This window comes from Colletes gigas, unplaced genomic scaffold (assembly GCF_013123115.1).
Source record: "Colletes gigas isolate AHSC1104 unplaced genomic scaffold, ASM1312311v1 Colletes_gigas_Sc00014, whole genome shotgun sequence".
NCBI classification, from domain to species: Eukaryota; Metazoa; Arthropoda; class Insecta; order Hymenoptera; family Colletidae; genus Colletes; species Colletes gigas.
This window is the reverse complement of record NW_025106643.1, coordinates 6,980,674-7,007,681: the sequence shown is the minus strand read 5'-3', so window position 1 is coordinate 7,007,681 and position 27,008 is coordinate 6,980,674. Positions and strand designations below refer to the sequence as shown.

The following is a 27,008-nucleotide window of genomic DNA, read 5'->3' as shown; positions in this document are numbered from 1 at the left end:
TGTGGTTTAGGTAGGTATGCAAGGCATAAGATTTCGTTTAATTTTTCCTGTCTAGGAAAGATAGGAGAAAGTATATTTGATCTTAATCCTTCTTAAGATTTGTGGCGTCGCCTCCCATGCTCGCCACCAGAGGGGTCGCGCTCTCACAAGCGCTCGACCGACCCCTCCGTTGCTATATATACACTCCTCGAACGACTTCCCAATATCCCAGTCGTCTAAGGCAGGGCCTGCTAGAAAGCCTTACTGATGAGTCCACTGGCAGGCCCGGACGAAACGCGCCCCCTCCTTTCCTTTTCTGTCCTCCTACGAATTCCCACGAGTTCCCTAACAGCAGCGAAGCAGCGCCACAATTGGTGACCCGGACGATGAATTGGACAACTAGGAAGCAGCTCGAGAATTTTCCAGGAAACCGCAGACCCGCACGCAGCGTAGGACGAAGGAGGCAGCGCCGAACAACCGTGTCTAATCGTACTAGCAAATAGCTCTTTCGTAATCCCTCTCCTAAGGTGGCCTTTCGTTCACTCGATCGCTCGGTCCTGACCAAATCTACCTGACGAGGCCGTCGTCTCCAGGAGGAGACAGATTGGCAGGATTCAAAAGCAAGCAGCAATAGCACGCATAGTGGGGCCACAGGTAGGACAGCAGCATATACGCTCGATGACTTCAGCAGCGCAAGGCACGAGAACGACTCGCCGCGCCAGACGATCAGAGAACGACCACGCAGCAGCAGAAAGCACGCATATCCTACGGCGCAATAGAATCGAAGTTCTAGCCAGGATCAGAAAAATCTCCAGTGATGATCGTCAATCGAGATAGAGGCGCTATACGAAGACACGACGACGACAAGTCCCAGAGGAACGGAACAACTGTAGATAATGTACATAGTATTCGATAAGTCCTGTAAATAGTAGACTTAATCCGGTATCGTTAGCACTGGCAGGGGGGTAATGTGGCGTCGCCTCCCATGCTCGCCACCAGAGGGGTCGCGCTCTCACAAGCGCTCGACCGACCCCTCCGTTGCTATATATACACTCCTCGAACGACTTCCCAATATCCCAGTCGTCTAAGGCAGGGCCTGCTAGAAAGCCTTACTGATGAGTCCACTGGCAGGCCCGGACGAAACGCGCCCCCTCCTTTCCTTTTCTGTCCTCCTACGAATTCTCACGAGATCCCCTACCCGCAGCGAAGCAGCGCCACAGATTTATATAAATCGCTTTAAAAATTTGTTACAAATGATGTATATGTATCGAAATAATTATAAAACTACAGACGTATAATCATCATTATATGGGAACTGATCACGCTTAAAATATAATGAGACCTTAAAACGAGAACATAAAACTTAAATGTTAAGTTTCATTTAAATTCATTCAGCCGTTTAGACGCAATCATGTCAATAGCATAGGAACAGAAAAAAAATATGTTTTTTTGTAGTAGTCACAATATGATGAGGGGGTCCTAAAACGTGTATTTCCGCTAAAAAAAAATTTCGAAATATTTTTTTCGTTATTCCAATTCACTTATTGTTAGTCGTTGAGGAACAAAAAAATGTCTTTTTTTTCAATAGTCACAATATGATCAGGGGGGTCCCAAAACGTGTATTTCCGCTAAAAAAAATCAAAATTTTTTTTCATTATGATACTTTATTTTCCTTATACCTTACATATAGGTCGGAAAGTAAAAATGCTGGGGCAGTCGAGACTTGGAATCGTATGCCGATTATCGCGACGTCGTATTTCAGCTGTTTCTCTTTTACAAGAGCAAGAAGGAAAGGCTCACACTAGCGTTCTTTATCGATTTGCCGAAGTTGTGCGAAGTGCCGAGCTCACGTACACGTGGCTCGTGCGGTAGTGTATGCCTGCTATCCCCACCATTCCGTTAGACGCTAAGGAAGTTCGTCGTCACTGTTGTCGATTTCGATGCACTCAATTATGCCAGATCTGGCCACACTGCGGCGCGTAGCCGCCCGGACCCAGCAGGGCGATGCGTCGCTACGCGACTTTGCGCCTGCGCGACGGAGCCCAGCCGTGGCCGTCGATGCTGCAGATCGTTACGGATCATTCGTGAGCCGTCGGCGATCAGGAGCAGATCCTGTGACGATCTCTCCCATTTTTCGTACGAAGCTCCGAGGAGAATGAGACGATCTCTCTCCTCGTAATCGAATCAAGTTTGCGGACATTCATTTATTCAGGAAAATCTCGTCATAGCGACTTGAGATTTTCTCGAATAAAAGGACAATCTGCCTGTTGTTGAAGCGATCGCTGTGCACGCCGCGCGTGACACGATCGTAGACGCAGGATTGTGATTGAACGTTGCAGTTCGTTGCCGCGACTGCGACGTTAGGGATTCGGTGTTAATCACTTTGAGTCTCTTCCTATTGAATACGGTTTGAGCCACTGTAACGGAGATACCGACATACTGGTTATCGCCTGGTGGTGGTTCGCCGTTCGAAGGGATCGAGGAACCCACTCGAATCGCCCGTCTGGTGTACCACATAGAGTGCACCGACCGGTGGAGTTGTGGTTTCATCGACCCGTGTGAGCTATACGGCGTAGGAGCAACCGGAAGTTGGATACCCAGATATTGGTATCACTTCGCGGTGCTCACCGTGCACCGGGCTTTAGAGAACCCGCTCCAGTGAACCAGTCGTGAGGTGACAAGGTAGAGCACAAGCGACCACTGGAGCAAAGGGGTTCGAAGCACCGGCCGTCCACCGCTACACCCACTACCAGATGTGAGTCGACCACACTGGGCTGTGACCGTAGGGTGGTTAGGAATTGCAAAGGACGTCGTCCTAATTCGGCGAGCCGCAGGCCAGTTCCTCGTGAAGGGAACCGCCGACGAGGGACCACGGCGGGCTGCCGGGCGATTCCTTCAAGGAAAGGAATCGCTGTCGAGGCAGCTGCGTGGGTAGGCCGCAGGCCGTTCCTGAGGAGCCGCCGACGAGGTACCCGTACCTGGACGAGACGTCCTCTTGCGTGGGTGGCGTTCGAACGTCACCCGCACGGTGAGCGTGCTCGCGGGATATAGCCATTTGGAGCCTTACAACCTCCATTTGGTTTCCCGTCCGTGGCATTGCGAAGCGAACCCGGTAGATCAGAGGAAAACCTCGTCTACCCGGTTGTGCGCGTCGGTGATATCGTAAAAAACGACTATCACCGACCAAAGCAAAATAATACAGTCCACTAGCTATTGCGCTGAATTGCCAGTTAGCTCTCCCCTCCAAGCACACCAGACTGTCGCTGGAGCGCGAGACAATCAGCTGACGAGCGCGTAATCGGTGACTTGTCCGCAAAATAATTATACGTCTTGTATAATTTTGTTACAGAAAACCTTAGAAAGGAAAGGGAAGGAGGAGACGCGGCCGAAGACAAAGAGCCGTCGTCCCTGTTGATTTCTTTTTTTCTAATTTAAGTTTTTTCTGTAAAGATATTTTGTTTATTTTTGTAATAAAAAGATATTTGAAAACTTGTAACAATTTCTCTACCCTATCTTCTCCCTCGTCCGGAACCACACAGTTAGAGCCCCTGAGTGCTCTAACAAGCATGAACTAGAATAATTGCGATATATGCAATACTTTTTCTTTTATTAACAAAAAGGCAACCGAATATATGAAAATATTCAGTATTTTTTCGTAAAATAGCTACCATTTTGCCATTTTTTGTTTTTTGAAAAGATCCTAGTTCATGCTATAACCACACTCATCTACATTAAGAATATCGTTGGTTTTTGGATTTCGGTTAACTTGTTCGCAAGATATCACATACGCAGTCGGGCGCCGTTCGTAAAAACCATTGTTTGTTGATCAACAAAAACAGCGTAATCAATACATATTATGCGTTGCAAAAATTCGTAAATATAGCTAAATATATAATAAATGTATCTACAAAACACTGAATTAATCGCTCTTTAATAGTTAGCAAAAAAAATTACAAAGAAACATGTATTTCTCGTGCCTACAAGGTAGAATGGCCCCTTAAGAGTTCGAAGAGTCTTCCTTCCACTTCCACACCCACTGTCAGCAGCCGAGACGGTATCTGCTGTGTGGTGACTGTATCCAACTGCCCATAGCTGCACATGCTCCACATCCAGAGGAGCCGCTATAGCGTAGCTGCAGGCTGGCAGGGAGTCCACGCACCCGTTTGGTTGTCCAGGCGGCAGTGGAGGTGAACCCTTACGTTGCGCGTCCCAGGTGGCGGATAGGGTCAGCCGCTGAGATGGGATGCGGGGATGAGGCCATCAACCTGAGAAGGCTGCTGGCTGCATCCTCGCAAGTCATCTCGGAGGTCGGAGCGAAAGCTCCCGCAGCCAAACACCGGTATGAATGTGTTGCGCGTGTGAATGTGTGTGTGAGTAGACTGGGGCATGGGATATTTGCCGCGGGTTTTACCTAAGGTCGCAGGTTGGCCAGTTGGCTGCTAGTGAGTTCTGCGGTCAACGTGGCCACGCGGCCGGCGGCTTAGTCCCATGTCACGGGGCCGCGAGCGCTGGTGACCAGGCAACTGCGGTTGAGTGGGAATACGGTGGGAGGAGGGCCTGAAAAGGCACGGCGCAGCGGGGAACTCTGTTATGGCTCACTTTGTGTTAGATGAATATAGCAACGATATTGGAGAACAAAATTTTATTTTTCAACACGATAACGCGGCAATTCATCATGCGAAATTTTTCAAAGAGTGGTTTCGAAGAATAGCTATTGAAGTTTTATCTTGGCCTCCAAGGAGCTCTGAAAATCTTTGAGGAATTATAGCTACAAAGATTTATGCCAATGGAAAACGTGTTAAGGGAAGCCACAGATCAACGGTTGTGCCGTTGCATTGCAGTGCGACTCGACACACAGACTCAGTGGGCATACTTACGGGAACAGTGCATTTGGAGCCTTACAACCTCCACTTGCACCCCCGTCCACTTGACAATCGACAAAATCGGCCAAGAAAAAAAGTTTAATTCTTTTCTACGCCTGAAAAGGAATACAGTCCACAAAGTAGTTTGTAAATTACGAACAGACAAAATTCTCTGCTCCTGTACGTTTGAATTACGAAGCCAGGAGCGTGAGGAGACGGACGCGGCGAATAACACATAGCCGTGTTTTTCTGTTATAGGAATCCGGACCTGCGAAACTAAGGTTCACCGGCACACGGCGAGGCGAAAAATAAATAAAATTTAATTTTCAATTTATAGTTACGCCACGGATACCTGTTTTTTGTTTATTTTAGTTTTCGTTTTTGATTTTCTGCTAAAGTTTATTTTTATTTTGTTGTTAATTGTAATAAACGGTCGGTCTCGAAGATCGACGAAAAGAAAATCAATCTGAGGCCAATTCACCTCCCCGATAAAACTCCTATTCCTCTACCCGGACTTCGTGGTTAAAAGCATCAGCTTTTTAACATAGAGTGTTACACGGTAACAAAATAATTACAGTTCTACCCATGTACGCCCGAACAAAGGTCTAAAGAAACCCTGAACTGCCCCGTAGCAACAATAAGTTTATGGAGTCATCGACCATCGGTTGCACTCTACGACGTTTTATAATCAGTAATATGGTTCTTTATTTTAGGCTTAAACATTTTTCAGTTTTATTTCGTCTTGCATGGCTTAGTAAGGTCAAGGCGCTTCATAAAATTATTACCTGCTACGGTCGCGGCACGCGGAATTTCCCGGACGTCACTCGATGGTGCCCTCGGTACCTGAGGGTGACCGATGGCTTGGAGGCGGTCACTATGCTAATTTTTCCACAAAAACATTCTTCAAATCAGGGAAAACGACCGCCTTCCGTACAAAATTCAAATATCAACAACAACCAATCCGCGTGCCTCATCCCCGTCGGAACCCAAGACCGATTTATATTTAAGGGTAGCATTTCTGACGGGGAAAAGCAGAATAAACCAAAAGTTAGACTCAAGGTTACAATCTCAAACAGTTCAAAATAAAAATTCAAGTGTCACATCAATTAAGGCAAAGGTCAAGTGTAACCGCACTGTGTTAGCAATAATAGATTATTAAATTTAAATTTGATATAGTTTAACTGCGTCTTATCATTGCACCAAACCCCAAATATTCAAGCGCTATTAAAAAACCGCTTGAAGCGCATATCGAATATAATTTGAAACATTAACGAATTATAAATAAATGTGCGCGCTGAACATAGAGTGAACCTATATTTATTTCATAGAGAATTATCAGTTACTTATAACACAAAGTTTATTATTAATATTAGTAGGAGTTTATAGTTAAATTGAACTATATCATATTGTTACTTATCTCAAAAATGTATAATTTGAAAGAAGTGTATATGTGTTTAGACCAGGGAAGCGTTATCGTTGGCGTCGATGGTGTTTAGGCTAATATCAAGTGCGTATCGATGAGCGAAATATTTAGGTTTAGGTTAAAATGCGTTCGGAGGTCTGCTTCTTAAACATGTGTTACTACGTGTGTTCTTTTACTAAAGGGGTCTTCCGTATCGATGACCTCATTCGTTTAAAATATGTAGATATGAATTGAAAGGGTTCGACTTCAACAGCAGAAAGACACTTTGCATCGAACTCTGGTCGAGAGTAGTCACTTATGGTTTTTACGCTCACGTTTTTATGTTCGTTTATGTTAAATAGTTATAATAATATTGAATAATGTAGCATAGAATTTAACGAAGAGAATTGTATTTGGAACAAATGTACAAATCATATAATTATATAAACGAATTTGAAACACACCAAGTACACAATCTTTTCACACAAATTAATGACTAGCAACACAAATTAATATCATATAAGAATCACGTCTGTCTTTCACAACCACTCGCTTCGTACTCTGTGTTGTCTCACTGTCCCTGGTTACCCATTCTTTTACGAACAAAGCATTTCCAACCCTTTTGCACATAAATTAACATTCATGAAACTACAGCGCGGTAGAAATATTCAATAGAAATCTCCTACAGTAGTTTATATAGTTACGTTTAAAGCATCCGAATATTTGAAACCGACCACACGCCTGTGACCATCCCTGACATCCTTACAAATTATAATAAATAAAATAAAAAATGTTGGATAAAACGCACCTTTATATTACAAAGCTACAGTAAATCCGATGTTAATAAGATGAACCGACGATTGTTTCGGCCACTGTAGTAATAAGACGGGTACAAACAGACTCTGTACAGATTAAGAGAAATAGTAATTCGAAAACGGTTAATATAAATGCGCGTGCATTGAGACAAGAAAATAACGACACTAGTGTAAGATTTAAATAGGAGTAGTAACGAGAACGGTCGTCCGAGGACGCCGCGAACAAAAGGACCGTTTCAGTTAGTTGTATTTGGATCTTTCGAGCGTGAAACCGAGTGTGCGGGCGTGCCACGAAGAAAGATACTTGTGGCGTCGCCTCCCATGCTATATACAGGGTGTTCGGCTACCTGTAGTAAAAATTTTAATGAGCGATAGTAGAGGCCAAAATAAGACGAAAATCAAGAATACTAATTTATTGATGGAGGCTTAATTACAAAGTTATTAACGTTTAAAGTTCCGCCTGTAGAATGACAACCCACTAACAGCTGCGTTCGCGCGGACGGTTGCGGCAGGCCAGTGCTAGTGGTTCTCACTCAGCATGAAAAATTCTACTTACCGACATTATCGACAGCCCTAGATTTTTGTCCACTTATGGGAACGCGAACACCTTATGTTGAATAAGATTCAACCTGTCTTATGAAAATCCAGAAAGGTATATCAAAACTCGCACGACGTGATTTTCACAGAGAAAGGGTGAATGCCACTTCCAATACACAATGTTGTGCACAAAAATCACCCACACGCGATCATACACGTCCACGATTGTCCACAGTATCAGCAAGTGTTAACAAATAATCCTTTCAAGCACTAATCACTATGCAATTAAATAAACTTGCACCGTGATTATATCATTCGTGAGTGTCTATGTGTACGTGTACCGCGATTATCTTGAGTTACTTACGAATAGGACTGTTATTAATTTTTGAAAAACACTTCAATTTAAAAATGTGAAAAGGAATTTAATAAGTATTCACTAATTGTCTATATCACTGTATTTCTTACATGCTACTTAATACATAACTGAATGAAATATGTCTAAAATGTGTTCCGTAAATTGTCTTAACTGATTCTTTTTTACGACTGACTAACTGGCTGAACCGTTGCCGATTCTGCCCTTTGTCTCCATTAGGTGTGAGTGCACGCGCGCGTGTTCGTGAGAGAGATAAACGAGGCGAATAACGTAAAAATCGGGGTCCTGTTTGGCATTTGTTTCTCTGAACTTCGACGAATCTTATTCAACGTAAGATGTTCGCGTTCCCATAAGTGGACAAAAAACTAAGGTTGTCGATAACATTAGTAAGTAGAATTTGTCATGCTGCATAAGAACCACTAGCACTGGCCTGCCGCAACCTTTCGCGCGAACGCAGCTGTTCGCGGATTGCCATTCTACAGGTGGAACTTTAAACGATAAAAACTTTTCCACGAAGCCCCAATCAATAAATTGCTATTCTTGATTTTTGTCTTATTTTGGCTTCTAGAATCCCACATTAAAATTTTTTCAAGGGGTGACTAAACACTGTATAAACGATCTTTTAATTCCGAGTAGAACAATCGTTGAAAATATTCAAAATCTCGAAAAAGTACTAATTCAATTAATAGAATTAGAAGTATTACTTTCGTCAATTCATACCTAAGTTCGCTTGGTCAGCAGGACCACTGCATTCCCTAATTTCACAAAATAACACTTTTCAGTGGACGGAAAAACATGTGGAAATTCATAGTCAAATTATTAATTATTTAACAAATAGCCCTGTTCCTATTTGATTCGACCCTAATGAAGAAATAGAGCTACATACCGATGCAAGTGCTGAAGGCTATGGTGCGATCTTGATACAAAAAGACGATAGAAGATCGCATATACTTTTATATTATAGTCAAAGAACCACGGGACCTGAATCCTGATATCACTCCAACAAATTCAAAACATTAGTGGTTGTCAAAGTCATAAAACATTTTAAATCCTTCCTTTATGGTCGGGTATTCAAGGTAATGACAGACTGCAATTCATTAAAAGCTTCTAATAATAAAACAGATCTTACTTGTTCTTGCAACAATTCGAATTTGATATCGAGCACAGGCCAGGTAAAAACATGATGCATGTCGACTGTCTTTCCCGTGACCCAATAAATTGCAAGGAAACAATTATTTCTAAGACAAATAATTATATACAGAAAAATGTAAACTTTGCTTCTCTTTCTAATGGCTGGTTAATCGCTGAACAGAAACATGATGCCGAAATAAATAAAACAATATTGGATAATGATTCCAGCGAATTAAAACATATCTACGATGTACGATAAAACACCTTATATCATAGATTACGCCGCAACAAGCAAAATTTATGGCTCCCTATCATACCGAACACTTTGGCTTAGTCATTGATAAACCATATACAATGTTTAATGGATATTGGATATGAAAGGACGCTAGACAAACTGTACGATTTATATTGGTTTCCTTAAACGGTAAACAGAACGCGGCAATTTATCGATAGGTGTATGGTCTGTGCAATGGCTAACAAATAAACGGTTCTAATGAATTGCCTTTACAACCGGTCCAAAAAGTTGCGGTGCCATGGCATACGGTTCATATTGACGTGACTGGTAAATGAACTAGTAACAGCGATTTGAAGGGATACGCATTTACCAAATTTACATTACTGTCCTAAATTTCTAATCTCACAGCGGCAGCAGCCCTTACTTTTCTCAAAAGAACCATTTCTATATTTGGTACACCTAATCGCATTATTTCTGATCAGGGAACCCTCTTTTTCGGCCGGTGCATTTCGTGATTACTACACTTTATATCAACAGATAATAGTAGGGTAAACGGTCAGGTAGAAAGAACAATGGGTCTATTGAAGAATTTACTATCGGTAACTGAAGCTGGTTATAGGAATGGTGGCAGAATAGACTAGCTAACATTCAACAAATAATAAATAGTACGCGTCATAGGACTACCCTGTACTCTCCGGCTGAATTGCTATTTGGTCGTCAAATAAACTTGACATCACTAAATAAAATTTATGCGAATGAATTAGAACGTTTAGATTTCGATACCATTCATGACAAAGCAGATAGCAATATTAAAAAAAATTTCATATATTAAAAAACTAAATTAAAAAAAAAATACGAAATCTTTTGCCGCCAATGACTTATGTCTGGTTAAAGTCGGTGATAGGCATTCAACAAAGTTAGACCAAAAATTTAAAGGTCCGTATAAAATAGTAAAAGACGTAGAGCACGGTTCATACGAGCTGCAGAGCTTGGCAAGTAAGCATAAAATGCAACAAATAATCAAAAACATGAAACCCGTGCCACAAAATGCAAATATGGACGATATTGTCTCGTCAGATGTTGATGATAACAAGAAACAAAACTAAAGTGGTTATCTAAAATAATGTTACGAGGTGCGTAGAACAGTTATTTTGCAATTAAGTAAAATAATGAAGCTTTAATGTGGCCGCTAAAATATAGAAAGTCTGTATCAATGGCAAATATAATACATTCGTCAAGACAATGTACAGCGTCCCATACATTCCGTCATCGTACATATTAATTCACCAGAAGTCGTCACTATACGTTCGTTAGAGCATCTGGAAAGTTGCATAGTCAGGATGGCAGAGACGACCGTGTCGGTAAAATAAAGCTAATTAGATATTTAAATAATTGTTTTCCCTTCCTTATGTTGCATATTAGGAACTAACTAAGTAAAAGGAAATGTTATTAACTGAACATTAATCAAACGCCGCAGACGGCTGTCAGTCAGGTTGGCCGTGTCTGCACTCGATAATTATTTCATAAAGAGATCTAGGTAGCCGTCTACCTGGGAAATGGAATCAGCTTATTATAAACGAGTGAACTGGGAATGAATGGACACAAGAATGTCGGTGTATCAGAGGCGGATGAGCGAGACCATTCGAGAGTACTTTTGACTCGAATTTACATTTTCCGAAATCGACGAATAGAGTTTGTATCTTCCGAAAGACATAATATACAACATATTTAGACAATAATACAAAATATATCCGTACTCTCATACATAAAATCAACATTCATAGGTCTTATCATAAACCTTAGAATTTCAAATCAAGAAAAAGTATTGACTGCGTGTCATAAAAAATAAGGAACTTTCTCTAACGGCGTTCAGCCTTTTCATTTATGCAAATATGCTCAGCGATAGTGTCGATACTCAAGTAAGTATTTATACTGTGTGGAGGGTGTTGGCATTTAAAGCTGTGAGATGAGATATTGCACCCTACATCGAGCCTACAACAAGTACCAACTCCTCCTCCAAGTGGTGGACGCTGGGTAACGGCATGCCGGCTAACGGGGCTGCGGCTTATTATTTCAACACCTGTCGAAATAGGCATAAGCCAAGGAAAGACTGCTTGCGCTGACGCGCTCGCAAAGTTGAATACGACAATTACTGTGTGGAGGGTGTCCTGGGTCGGTGTTTCAGATGTTTCATTGTTTTAAATTAGACCCAACCGAACAAATCCGGGCTGAGAGAAAAGTCCTTATAGTGCAGGTAACAACTTGGAGTCAAAATATATTCTCCTGGCTCACCGATCAATCGATGGTCCAAGCCTTCTTAGCAGTGTGTTTACACTCTAACATCGTCTCTGATAGGCTTTTTGTAATCACCATACGGACGGGCGAACAGCTACATACACAGAAAAGTCCACAAAGGAAAGACACTCTCTGTGTGAAGAGTTTTTTTTTCAAGAAGAAAAGTCTTTATAGTGCAAACAACTCGGAATTAAGATGGGCAGTCGAAAACCCCATCCCAATGAAATGGTATTATTAATGGGGTTAATAACTCCAGCCATGACCCCCGGCAGTTAGGGGAACCAGGTGGCAGATCCAGCTTAGTTAGAGGTATAGGCTTCTTAGCCTGAATGCTCTGCGCTCTGATGCAAGTACACTTATTGTTAGTCACACCCAAAATCGTACATCATATACAGGGTGCTCGCCCACCCCTGGGAAAAATTTTAATGGGAGATTCTAGAGGCCAAAATAAGACGAAAATCAAAAATACCAATTTGTTGATAGAGGCTTTGTTAAAAAGTTATTAACGATTAAAGTAAGTTCCGTCTGTACTGAGTTTTTTTCTTGAAAATGCGCAGGATTTCGGGGAGATATCTATTCACCAAAAATGATTGTAATTGAACCCCGCAACCGAAAATAATTTTTCTAGGACGATTTGAAATTTTGTTTTCGTTGAAAAATTTAGGCACCTAATTAGATTTTCGGTAAGGAATTTTTTTTCTCGAAAGTGCGTAGGATTTCGGGGGTATGTGTAATGACCAAAAATAATTGTAATTGGCCCCCGCAACTGAAAATAATTTTTCCAGAACGATTTGAAATTTTTGAATTTAATTGTTAATAACTTTTTAACGAAGGCTCCATCAACAAATTGGTATTCTTGATTTTCGTCTTATTTTGGCCTCAAGAATCCCCCATTAAAATTTTTCCCAGGGGTGGCCGAACGCCCTGTATATGAAAATGTTTTATTTTTAAAAAAAAGTTTAGAAATGATTTGGAAAAAAATAAGGCGGACATACGTGTTGTAAATATATCTATATTTATTGTGTAATAATGACAAAAGAAATGAACATTGCTTAACATAAAAAAAATGAAATTACTATAATACAGTGCAGAAAACATCTCACAGCTAAAATCATACACATTAAGAATATTGTTTCATATGTAAATTAAATTAAATTAAAAATTAGTACTTTGTAAGGTATCCTCGGCTCCATTCTACGGTATGTAACCTTTTCGGCATTGATTTTACTAGGTTTTGTGTAAAATCGGGTGCAATTTTTCTCCATTCTTCTTCCAATGCCTTCTTTAAAATCATTTTGATTAGAAATCGTATGTTTTCTAATCCTTACTTCTAATTCATGTCAAATATTCTCAGTTACGTTTAGGTCGGGTGATTGGGGAGGTGTATTGTTAACTTTTGAGCAGTTATATAATTGCCACATTTTAGCAATATGCGACGTATGTTTCGGGTCATTATCACTATAAAATTTAAAACAATTAGAAATTCCTAATTTTTCGGCACTACTTTTTAAATTCCGTTTTAAAATATTGAAATAATCAAATTTGTCCATATTTCCTTCAATAAATTCCAAATTTTCTGTTCCAGTAGCTGATATACACTCCCAAACCATTACTGACTCACCTCCACGTTTGATAGTAGGATTCATATTTTTATTTGAAAATCTTCATTAAGTTTACGCCATAGAGTAACATTGCCATCCGAATGAAAAAGGTTAATCCTTTCGCTACGGCGCAGTGCGGCGGTCCGCTTCGCTGGAGTGACGCCATTGAACGGGGCAACGCGCCGCAGTCTGCATATTGCACGTCTTAGGACTCTTGTTACAATTTTTGGGTTAACAGATTTTTACAAATATATTTTCTACCTCACTCGACAATTTAGGTGCACTTAGCTTTGGATTTTGTTTGATTATTCTAACTATCCGTCGCTCATCGTATGCTTTAAGTTTTTTGTTCGGAGCTGTTCTTAATTTAATTGTATTGAATTGCAACGCAGATACAATCAATATACCATTACATGATCTATACCAGCATCGGCCTGCCAACGTTGTATATTTCTTTTTGTTTGATGGCGTTACGAACGCGACGGTCCTTCGTTTTTTATTTAGTTCTTTGCCAGACCTCGTCGCGATATCCTGTGTATTTTTTCAATGAATAAACTGTATCTCTTTAATTACAAAATTCCACATTCTTTATTCCAAAATCCTATAATCTGTAATTCTATTTTCTTCTACATAGCGTTTAATATTGTATTGAACAGTGATAATACCTTACCAATAATTTTTGCAATTTCTCGATAGCTTTTATCATTTTGATAGTTCTTCAGAACAATTTCTCGAGCCTCTACTATTGTCTGCTTTATTTTTACTACTATTACCACAGACGAGATATATGACTAGACCTTTCACCTTATGGACTTTCGCGGCCGAATCTGACTGCCATACCGACGTGAAAATTCGTAGGTGATTTTAGCGGCCTCTTCTCATGGATGGCGGTTAGTTGAGAAACTAGGCACTGAATTAGTATTAATGGGCAGCCAGCTGAATGTGTGCGTAAATACATGTGAGTTGACTATGGGGGGAATTGAAAAAGACAGTGCAGTATTATCAGATGGCAGACCCGTGCCCAAAGGGAGCTGCCCCCCAACTTACACACACTAATGCCAACCACCTTGTATATGAGTTCTGGCGTTTCGTATCTCTTCGAGGATTCGAGAAAGGCGGCGAATGTCAGTCTATCCTTCTTGCTCTTAACACAGCCGAAATTCGATCTCGCATAACCTCGAGCCGAGATTCTCGACTGCCCAGGCATTTTTGACTTTCCGACCTATGTAGGCGTATACAATATATAAGCAAAATACCATAATGAAACAAAAATTTTTTTTACGGAAATACACGTTTTAGGACCTCTTGATCATATTTTAACTATTAAAAAAGAGACATTTTTTTACTATGCTTATGAACGTGCGTTCATATATTTATACTATTGGGTCTAAACAACCGAATAAATTTCACTGTAATTTTAAATTTTTAAATCTGAAAATATTTGAGAATACTGTCCTATTTGTCCTCTTTCTTTAGCAATTTAAAAAAACGCTGACTCATTAAAATCAATCATATGAAAATGAATGGAAGTTGAGACCGCCCCTACTGAAAATAAAGGACTGGAAAATTTTTGTTCTTTCAATGAAGGAAACTCTTTTACTCAATCTTTTTCGAAGGCGAAGGCAAAAAAGTCGATTTCGCCACGGCAACAATGGTTGGACGCGACGCGTGGACATTCCCCCGAAATAGGGGATCGGCTTTTGTTTTCCAGAAACGCTAGCGACAATGTATTTTCCAAGAGAGTCAAAGGTAAGGACCACTGAAGGACGCTCAGTCTACGATACATTTATGACAGAGTTTTGGGGTGCATGTGGCCTAAAGAGCGAATGAGACTAAACAGGCCTGGCAACGGGTGACGCGATAGCGGACGACCGCGTTGGGTCTCCAGGTAGCGCGTGTCGAGGCATTGATTGTTTATGAATAAACAGAGAGTAGTTAAAAGAAGCAGACGACCTGACGTCGTACTGCCGGAAAAAGTAAAGACTTTGTCCTGAAGGATCTGGCCACGGAGTGGAGAAGGCGTGGGACCTTCCGGTAAGAGCAATGTAAGGAACGGCACAGGACTTACCCCAGAACCGTCAAAGGCAAAATTTCTAACATACAGGCATGTCTCTATAAATTTCAAATCCATTAATCAATATGAATTTGTGATGTTATGTCAGCCAATTTCGAAAATATGGTTTCGAGAAAAACGCATTTAAATTTCTGATATGATTATTAACCGTTGGGTACTCTTCCCTCTAAATGGCAATAACTTTGTTATTTTTACGAATTTTAATGAGTCTACGTTTATTATAATTGCTAAATGAAGAGGACGAGTTCCGAGTCAAAGATCAGTTGCGGAGTTTTAAAAAAGGACAGATTTGCAGTTTTGTTCTCATTAATGTTTGCAGCGTGTTTGCGAGGGATGTGTACGATATATACATGTAAAGAAAGAATACTTTCTTTGATTGAGGTTAGTCGCGCCTGAGTAGCTCAGCGCGCCCTCTAAACAGGATATAGAGGGAGATTGTGTAAGAGGCACATGTGAAATGATCTAAGTGATCGATAAGGAACATTAGATAAGAGAATAGGATTAGGAGAAAGTCAGTGAGGAGAATCCACTTAAATTGTCGTTTCTCTTTCCATAGAGCAACACGTGTTGGTTATTCTCCTGGAAGTCCTTGAATTTGTCCGTTGTCTTATAAAACGACAATTGTGGCCAACAATAGAAAATGGTCAGGCTGCAATTCGAATTTACAATGATAGTGTTAGAATGTGGAGGGCTCAAACACTGATTTGAGAACCTCGTCTAACGGGGGTCCGGATCACGAGGGAATAGGAGGATGGAAAAGTAATTGTCACACGTTATATATAATTTCACGTCGTCGAAAGAGTTCGACGACGTCGTTTATTGTGGACCTTTAAATGCGAACAGCCTGTCTTAATTAGATTATACGCGACAAAAACCTCGCCTGTCTGACTGGCGTCTGGCGTGTGCTCGCGTCACGCTGTTCTGAAACAAAAGAGACGGAACGAGATGTAAATATACGGTAACGTTTGTCACTCTCTCCGTCTCGTTTTAATGTTCACGCGCTCCTGGTTGTGCTTGTCGCACTCAGGAGCGGGAAACTCAGCCGCCGCGTTACGCAGCTAAGCTAGTGGACTGTATATGTTTGTGTGCGTTCCCTTTAAACCGGGAAACAGCTGATTGCAGTTTTGGGGAAGACGAGATTCAACCTCGTTTCTTTCCCGACTGCAGGTTTCGACTATCGTAGGAGAGGGTAACGGGTGGAGGTTGTACGGCTGCAACCGTACCCGCTCCTCGGCCCTTTTTTACCACCTTATTGCGTGCGTACGGGCACGGTGTGATGCAGGTGTGCCAACGGCGCCCTTGGGTCGACTTACGATTGGGCCTGACACCACGTCGCTTAATGAATTAACGTCCTACGCACAGTGACCGTACTAGACTGGCGATCTTTGGAGGTATTCTGCGATTCGTCGTAAGCTGGGAGTGAAAGTTGTCCCACACTTCGACTAGAAGGTGGTAAATCCACCCAGGGTATTTTATACACCCCTGGATTGTGGGTTCCGAACCGTTTGATTTACAAGAGAGGTACGAGAGTCAACCTCGATACCTTAAACACGACCTCTGATTGCAGCGATACGTGTTTTCTTTTACTTTTTATTTTTCAGACCAAGGTGGGTCGTAGCCACTGCTGAATACTTCGGACACGACCTCTGATTACAGCGATACGTGTCTGTATTCAGGCTGAGGTGGATCGTACCCACTGCTGAATTCGAAATCTCGGATTATAACCTGCGAGATCTTTACAGTCTTTGGATCAGGTCGTGTTCCGACCTAATCTGTTTAATGGTAAACGGCTTACGGAAGTTCACGGGATGGGGTTGTTTTACAACCCGTTCCGTATTGAACGTCCTGCGGAGGTTCACGGGATGGGGTTGTTTTCCAATCCGTTCCGTATTGAACGTCTGCAGTTCACGGGATGGGGTTGTTTTCCAATCCGTTCCGTATTGAACTTGTTGTTCACGGTATAGGATTGTTTTCCAATCCGTTCCGTATTGAACTTGTTGTTCACGTTTACGGCTCTTTTAAGTAGTAAACGGGTTGTGGAAGTTCACGGTATAGGATTGTTTTACAATCCGTTCCGTATTTGAACTTCCTGTCCACGTTTACGACTCTTTTAAATAGTAAACGGGTTGTGGAAGTTCACGGTATAGGATTGTTTTACAATCCGTTCCGTATTTGAACTTCCTGTCCACGTTTACGACTCTTTGATTTTAAATTGTAAACGGGTTTTGCGGAAGTATTGACGGTACCGGATGGATTCCCAATCCGTTCTCGTACTGCACTTCCAACCCACGTTTACAATTTCGTCGAAAGTTCGAGTGACTCGAAACTATTCGAACGTCTTGGAAATTCCGGGGGAGCGGGATCGTATGCCCATCTGCTCACTGCCGGTTCCAAGTTAAGAGTGACGATCCAGCACGGTTAGTCAAATTCGGAGGGGAGAATCTCCGACTAGCGGCGCTGTAGACGAATTTGAATTCGTCTTTGTCCAACTTGTTATTGTCGTACCTTCTCTTTATACACGCGCCGAAACGTTAGCTCGAAATCACGCGTAGTTTCGTCGATCGCGTGATGTTTCGAAGAAATCCGTATGTGACAGTTTTTATAACCTGTCTTGTTTTCGCGTTGCGGACACGAGAGTCGAACAGTCTCGAGTCGGTTACATACGCAGAAAACAATACCGGGTGACGAATAATATTCTACTATTCTTATATGCTTCGAATTAACGCGATATTTAAACAGATAGCTTCTCCGAAAGATGAGAAATCAAATATGTTAGCGATAACCTCAATCAGAACAGAAGATGAGAAAACTTATATTTTGCAAGGGGACACTGGACATATAGCTAATCACACAGAATTAATGAAAACGGAGAATTTTGTAAAGGTAAAGAACAGTTTGAAAAAAAGACATCAATCAAGAAAGGTTTGGATCACACTAACAGGTAAATTGGAGAAGATCTATTCGGACGAGGAGGGTAATATACAATTTTTGGATGAATATTTAGAAGAAATAGGAGAAAAAGTTACAGTTGAAGAGAAAAGTGATAGTCTGAATAGGATATTAGAGAAAATAGTAGAATCATCACAGAAAAGGGATGAGAAAAAAAGTTTAAAGAATATTGTAGGAAAGTATATGATTGAAAAGTTTACAAGTAGGAATGCAAATGCCAAGCAATGGATGGAAACATTTGAGAAGGAATGTACACGGATGGATATTACAGAAGATGAACCAAAAATAGAAATATTAAGATTATTTCTGGATAAATCTTGTTCAGATTGGCACGCTGCAACACAAACAAAGCTATCAACTGCAGCTAAATGGAGTGAATGGAAGAATAGGTTCCTAGAGACTTTTGCAGACAAAGGATGGAGCACGGTAACATATGCCTTAGCATTTAGATATAAAGAGGGATCACTTATTGACTATGCAATAAAAAAAGAAAAGCTTTTGTTAGACATGAACAGAGAAATAGATTCAGTAACACTAACAGCCTTAATAGCAACAGGACTGCCGGAATTTATAATGAATAAAATAGATAGAGAATTGTGCACAGATTCAACAACATTATTCACTGAAATTAGGAAATATGAAAATTTAGCGAATAAGAGAACCTTTTCAAGGAGAACAGATGATAGAACTGAATACAAAAAGAGAAATGAAGAAAAAAAACCATGCAAAATATGCGAAGATCAGAATAAAGGGGTTAGATACCACCCACAAGAAGTATGCTGGTTTAGGACACAAGGAAAAAATAGACCGAGAGTAGTAGGACATAATTCAGTAATAGAAGTAGATTTAAATACAGAGTCAAAAAACGAACAATCACACCATTGATCAGATTAAAGATGTTAATCGAAAATAAACTACAAGTGGACGGGACATATGACTCAGGCTCACAGATTTCGCTTATAAATTCAAGACTGATTAAAATAATGGAAGAAAAGGAGGATGTAAATAGAATATATTTAAAATCGGTCAATGGTGTGAAGAGTACAAAAGGTTTAATAACTATAAAAATAAAAATCTTAGATATAGAGAGAGAGAGATTGATGTATTTATTGTTGAGAGAGAAGATTTTGAAGACTTTATCATAGGTCTGGACATGATAAGGGAATTTAAATTAATACAAGATGAAAACTTGAAAATAAAACAAGTGGAAAATATTAAGTTAAGAGAAATAGATAGTATAACTAATGAACAAGTGCCAAAAACATATTTAATAAATTTTAATGAGCACGTAAAAGAAGATGAGTTTGAGATAAAAACAGAACATTTAGATATAGGAAAAAGGGTTGAAATAAAGAAAATAATGGAGAAATATAAAAGGATATTTGCAATGGATAAATATGACATCGGCACGGTAAAAGACTATGAGGCACGAATAGATTTACTAATTCACAAATATTGTAGTAAAAGGCCTTACAGATGCTCGATAGAAGGTAAGAAAGAAATAGAAGAACAAATATCGGAGCTCTTACAAAGAAACCTCATAGAAGAATCATACAGCCCTTTTGCAGCTCCGGTAACGCTAGCTTTTAAAAAAGATGAAAATAGGAGATCGAGACTTTGTATTGACTTTAGAGATTTAAATAAGATTATAATACCACAGGCACAACCATTTCCGATAATAGACGATTTGATAGTCCGTACTAGAAACTGCAAATATTTCACAACGTTGGACATAAACTCGGCTTTCTGGTCCATACCACTACGAATTGAGGACAGAAGGAAAACGGCATTTGTTACGCAGGAGGGACACTTCCAATGGGCCTGTCTGCCATTTGGCCTGAAAACATCCCCCGCAATTTTCCAACGAATTTTAAGCAATATATTAAGGAAGCACGGATTGACAAAATTTGCAGTAAATTATATCGATGATATTTTGATATATTCGTCATCATTCAAAGAACATGTGAAACATATAGAACAGGTATTACAAGCCATTACAATAGAAGGTTTCAGATTAAAGTTCAGGAAATGTACGTTTGCTTCAGACTCAGTGAAGTACCTTGGACATGTGATTCAAAATAACTCCGTAAGACCACTAAAAGACAATTTAATCTCAATAAAAAATTTTCCAATTCCGAAGACACGGAAGAACATCCGGCAATTTTTAGGAAAGATAAACTTCTACCATGAATATTTACCAAATAGTACAATAATCTTGGATCCCCTGCACAAGCTGCTAAGGAAAAACGAAAAATTTACATGGTCTGAGAAATGTCAGACGGCGTTCAATAGAATAAAAGAAATATTATGTACACAACCAGTATTAGAGATTTTTGACCAAGAACTCCCAATTGTAATAAACACGGATGCGTCAATAGAAGGGATCGGAGCTGTACTAAAGCAGACACAAATGGATGGGAAGAATAGACCGGTAGCATACTTTTCGAAGAAGCTAAACGAAACACAAAAGAGGAAAAAGGCGATTTACTTGGAATGTTTAGCGGTAAAAGAGGCGATAAAATACTGGCAACATTGGCTTATAGGAAAACGGTTCACGGTGTACTCAGACCATAAGCCGCTAGAGAACATGAATGTAAGAGCACGAACAGATGAGGAACTGGGGGACCTAACGTATTATCTATCACAATACGACTTTGAGATAAAATATGTCCCAGGGAAAGAAAATCTGGAAGCTGACTGTTTAAGCAGAAACCCGGTTTTAGAGCCGGAAGAAAATAAAGAAGAATTACTACGAACAGTTAATTTAATTGGAATAAACGAAATAGAAAAGGATCAAAAAGAAAATAAAAGTATACAAGAGAGCAAAATGAAGCTAACAGAGAAGAATAAAATATTTTATAAAAAAATAAAAGATAGAGAGAAAATAATACTATCTGAGGATTTTAGCAAAAAGATAATAAGGAATATACATGAGGAATGGTGCCATATTGGCATCAGACAGATGATAAGAATGATTAGCTCAAAATACACAGCAAGAAATCTAACAAGAAATATAACAAAAATCTGCAAAGAATGCAGAATATGCTTAGAAAATAAATCGAGAAGCCAAGGAAAATTCGGTTTGATGTCATTCCTGGGCCCGGCCACAAGACCATTTGAAATAGTATCGATTGATACCATTGGTGGCTTTGGAGGAAATCGATCGACAAAAAGGTACTTGCATTTACTAGTAGACCACTTCACAAGGTACGCTTTTATAACAACCTCCAAGACACAAAAAGCGAACGATTTTATCAAATTAGTTAAGAAAGTAATAGATACAGACCAAATACATACGATTTTAACAGACCAATACCCAGGTATAAACTCGAAGGAGTTTAAAGAATACTTAGAAGGAAATAATATAAAAATAGTATTCACCGCAGTCAACGCACCCTTTTCAAACGGCCTGAATGAGAGGTTAAACCAGACAATAGTTAATAAGATAAGGTGTAAAATTAACGAAAATAAAAATAGGAAGGCTTGGGCAACAATGGCACACGAATGCATAGAAAAATACAACGAGACGGAACACTCAATAACTGGCTTTGCACCAAAGTATTTACTAGATGGTACAGATGTAAGCATCATACCCAAAGAATTGAAAAAAATCGAGGATAAAGACACCTGGTATAGGGACACGTACTATTAAGGACTTTCATCTTAGGGTGGGAGATGTAAAGAAAGAATACTTTCTTTGATTGAGGTTAGTCGCGCCTGAGTAGCTCAGCGCGCCCTCTAAACAGGATATAGAGGGAGATTGTGTAAGAGGCACATGTGAAATGATCTAAGTGATCGATAAGGAACATTAGATAAGAGAATAGGATTAGGAGAAAGTCAGTGAGGAGAATCCACTTAAATTGTCGTTTCTCTTTCCATAGAGCAACACGTGTTGGTTATTCTCCTGGAAGTCCTTGAATTTGTCCGTTGTCTTATATACATATGTATATAATTGTTAGAATGCCAGGAGTTATCCTGGCCTAACGGGGTCCGGATTACGAGGGAAAGGACTTTAGGAAAAAGTATATTAAAAATTGATGCACTTGATTTATATTTTCGCTTGGTCGCTTATCGCGGCCAAGCCGTTTATTTATTTTAAATTTTAATTTATTAGTAACAAAAAGAATAGGAAAAAAAAACCACCTCGACGTCAGTCAGACGTTGGGGGGGGAAAAAAACCTATGGCTGCCGCTCACCCTCAGCCCTCGTTGTTTGGTCTGTAACAAGGAAAGACAAGGCTGGATTTTAATACCTTGTAACGCTTGTCGCGTTGCCCGTCTCGCTTTATTTCGCACGCTCCTGTCTGTGCTAGTCGCACTCAGGAGCGGGAATAACAGACCGTGCTCGTCGAACTGAGCGATGTCTATGTGGACTGTATATGTGAACGTTCTCGTAAACGGAGAAACGTTCGATCGCAGTGCGGAAGAAGAGATTTAATTTCTCAATTCTCCGCTTTTTTGCGATGGTTGAAATGCCGCAGGAATGGACAACAGGTGGAGGTTGTAAGGCTCCAAATGTTGCTCAAATCCGCAGTTTCTCACCGTTCTCGTATGCGCACAAGGCGCGGTGTGGTGTAGCCCTTAACGGCGCACGAAACGTCTTACGTTTAAAGGAGCGTACACCACGGTGCTCTTTTGCGGTGCTCTGCGCACAGGGTACGTACACACTGGCGGTCAAGGAGCGTTGCTCGAGCGTGTCGGAAGCGGGAAGAATCCGGTTTTCTCCAGCTCCGACACGAGAAACGGCAAGCCCACCGGGGTATCGACCAAAGGTTACCCTGGGGGTGAAAATTCAAAACCGTGCGGACAATTCAATGTCGATCACGACCGCGTCAAATGCAGCAGTACGTGCGACAATTTGCTCTTCCACGGCCGCGAAGCTCAAGCGCTACGTGGAGAAAATCAGCCTCACACGACCGCGTCGAATGCAGCAGTCCGTGTGAAGGTCAGTACTGAGTAGGCCGTAGCCACTGGCTGAAACTGTACTTCCGACGACCGCTGAGTTCAGCGAGACGTTGGAAAGTCAGCCTCACGACCGCGTCAAATGCAGCAGTCCGTGATATAACCAGTCTCTCACGACCGCGTCAAATGCAGCAGTCCGTGGAGCCGTCAGCACTGACTGGGCCTTAGCCCTTGGCTGTGACTGGAGTTATCGACATACGTGAAACGAGGATTTTCCTCGATTCGCTTCACGGCCGCGAAACTCAAGCGCTACGTGAAGCTGAGACGAAAACCCACAGTCTGTTTGGACTGAAATCTCGACAAACGGGAGCCGAGTTTCCTCGATTCGCCTCTCACGGCCGCGAAACACAAGCGCTACGTGAAGAATTCGGCGAGATTTATATAGTCATTTAATCGGGGCTGGAAAAATGCCTCACCGATTTAATTAATTGCGAGCAGCATTCGATTAGTCTCAACGAAAGGTTCGAGTGTTCTCAGAACCCTTTTTCGGAGAATCTGGCTTCGTCGCGGAGCGGATTCGTTCGTCGATCTGCTCGCTGCGAGGACCAGAATTCGAATCTCGAAGCGAATAGACATCCGCAGTCACGGCCACGGAAGGGGTAATCACCCTCTCGCGGCGCTATCCCTGCTCTTCGATATCTATCTCTTCTCAATTTTAATATTTCGATACCCTCTCTGTTTATGGATCTTCGACGATCGATCCCAAGTATACGGTATTGGGTCGATCACGTGACTGAGAGCAAACAAACTCGTGTGTGGTTCTTCTAACCTGTATTGGTCCGTGTACCGATCTACGCATCAGAGAGTCTCTGGAATGTCGTGTACGCGAAAGCAAAAACTATACGAGGAATTTACGGTTCTCAGTTATGGTTCACGTTAAATTAGATAATTCTCTTAACGGTTCTCAAACCCGTCAATTAACGCGATATTTAAACAATAATCAATTCATTTTCCTTCAATAATTCTCCATTGCAAAAATTCTACAGTATTCTTACATTTTTTTATATTTTAAAATTTTCCCATGTTATTAGAAAGTAGATATACGACGAAAGTTATACAACTTATAGTTCCTAGCATGTATAACATGTATACAGGGTGTTCGGCCACCTCTAGCAAAAATTTTAATGAGCGATAGTAGAGGCCAAAATAAGACGAAAATCAAGAATACTAATTTGTTGATGGAGGCTTCGTTGCAAAGTTATTAACAATTAAATTCAAAAATTTCAAATCGTTCTGGAAAAATTATTTTCGGTTGCGGGGGTCAACTACAATCATTTTTGGTGAGTACTCATACCTCCGAAATCCTATCTACTTTCGAGAAAAAAAATCGAGTAGATGCTGAAATTTTTCGGCGAAAAAAAATTTTTCAAATCGTTTAAAAAAAATTATTTTCGGTTGCGGGGATCAATTACAATCATTTTTTATCATTACACATACCTCCGAAATCGTACGCACTTTCGAGAAAAAAATTCCTTACTGAAAATCCAATTAGGTGCCTAAATTTTTCAACGGAGAAAAAAAATTGCAAATCGTTGTGGAAAAATTATTTTCGGTTGCGGGGGTCAATTACAATCAGTTTTTGTCATTAGACATACCCACGAAATCCTGCCCACTTTCGAGAAAAAAAATAGAGAAGGTGTGAAATTATTCGAGAAAATTAAAAAATTGCAAATCGTTGTGGAAAAATTATTTTCGGTTGTAGGGTTCAATTACAGTCATTTTTGGTGAATAGACATACCCCCGAAATCTTGCGCATTTTCGAGAAAAAAATTCAGTAAGAGCGGCACTTTAAACGTTAATAACTTTTTAACGAAGCTTCCACCAACAAATTAGTATTCTTGATTTTCGTCTTATTTTGGCCTCTACTATCGCTCATTAAAATTTTTGCTAGAGGTGGCCGAACACCCTGTATGTATATAACGCATGGTCGCTTCGTATGGAAAGTCAATGAATCTTCAAAAAGCGCCCAGGTCCGATTTCGAGAAATGTAAGGTCTGTCAGTCACGATGGCTTTTGTCGTTTACTGACGATTCGAACGGGTGGCGATGCCAGCAGGCTTGCTTTCGAGAAATGTATGCGACGTCAGCGACGCAAGAGCGAGAAGGAAAGCGAGTATCAGCCTGTTCTTCTCGGCTCTTCCGAAACTCAACGAGCTCACGTACACGCAATTGGGCATAGTGTGCGAAAGTGAGGAATGAGAAGTTTCCGGGGCCCGATGCACAGTCTGATTAAACTGATTTCGAGTCGCAAATACGTTTCTGCCGAGTTATTTTTTTAATAAATGATGTATTACAATTTAAAATAAAAAATAGAGAATTTGCGGTGTACGTATCAATGAAATACATCCTTAGGAATTTTAATAATCTTGAAATTTTTAAATACTCTTAATCGATTGATTACTCCAATGAAATTAATCGATTAATGTCCAATGATGGACCCTACAGCTTTAATTCCGTTAAAAAATAATAAAATTTATGTAATTTTATTTTCTGTCTCACTTCCTCTTGTGTTCATTTCTGAATCTGTTGATAACGTTGCGAGTGACACGAAAATGGTAATGGGGTCCCGGGACCCCAGAAACTCCGGCCGAAAAATTACATTACGTGAAAGGTCTATTTATATACCTCGTCTGTGCTATTACAATGTAATTTCTTACTTCGATGCAATACCATGTTTACTGGTAAGGTAAAACAATGTGATCTACTTTTGTTTAACGTTTTTCATTTCTTTTCGGGGATTCCTGGAGGGGAATACCAGATAGGGGAATAGCGTACGATTTTAGCTGTGAGATGTTTTCTGCACTGTATTATAGTAACTTTATTTTTTTATGTTAAACAATATTTATTTCTTTAAAACATATATTCTTTGAAAAATACTTTCATATGTAGTGTACAATTTTGGCTGTGACTCACTGTAAGAGCAAGCCACGAATTGGCGGTCATTGACTGCAGGGGTGCCTAAAATGTGTCCACTGATGAAATAAACGCAGGATTCTACATCAGCAAACAATTCCGATATAAAACTGGAATTTCTAATAGGAAAAATAATTTGATAAAATTTTGTTTTATTATTTAATTGATTAAGGCCGAGGGCACACGAGCGTTGAAACCACAAGCGTTGCGATGGACGTTACAATGTCCGTTGTAGAAATACATTGTCGTACATTAGAAACCACACACTTCGAACGTGCGTCGCTTTCATCGTCCGTCGCTACGTGCGTTGATTTTTCATCGACATATTTATGCTAGAACTCACGTTGGGATACGTCAACACACGTTTTCCATTGTATACCGAGAAATGCACCAGGTCACACGAGTGTCGACTTGCCGTAACGGCCGTTGAAATCGACGTTCGTCGCAACACATATCGTTTTAATACTCGTGTGCCCCCAGCCTTAGAAACATTAGAATGTTTAACATTCATAGCGTTTAAGATTTATATTTGATACAAAATTTGACTTACCATACTTGCACACTGTTGAACAGAGCCAATCATAGGTATTATTAAAGAAGTGTGCTTGGATTTTAAAAAACGTTCCATAAGTTTCACTACCCCGTGTTTCCGAAGCTCTTCCCTTACTTTCGGGCTGCTGCTTATGGAGTCCAGAACCTTAGCACAGGCTGTCGCGACTGCTATCAGTTCTTTCTTAGCTCCATTCAAATCATCATAAGATCGTCGGAGAATAGTATCTGGTACGTCCATTACGTCCAACTATTGAATATTGAAAATTGTTTCATTTATTAAAGATTTCAATTGCCTAACTTCTTATATGTTACAAAGTTATTCTGCTATTT

General features: G+C 40.4%; 1 protein-coding gene across 1 annotated transcript in view; it reads right to left on the bottom strand.

Moving 5' to 3' along the window:
- Positions 1-27,008, bottom strand: part of LOC122399674 (armadillo repeat-containing protein gudu) — a 307,238-nt gene that overhangs the window by 154,158 nt on the left and 126,072 nt on the right. The window contains exon 5 of the mRNA XM_043400525.1: positions 26,677-26,925. Within this exon, the coding sequence (XP_043256460.1) occupies positions 26,677-26,925 (249 nt within the window). The remainder of the gene's footprint in view (positions 1-26,676; positions 26,926-27,008) is intronic.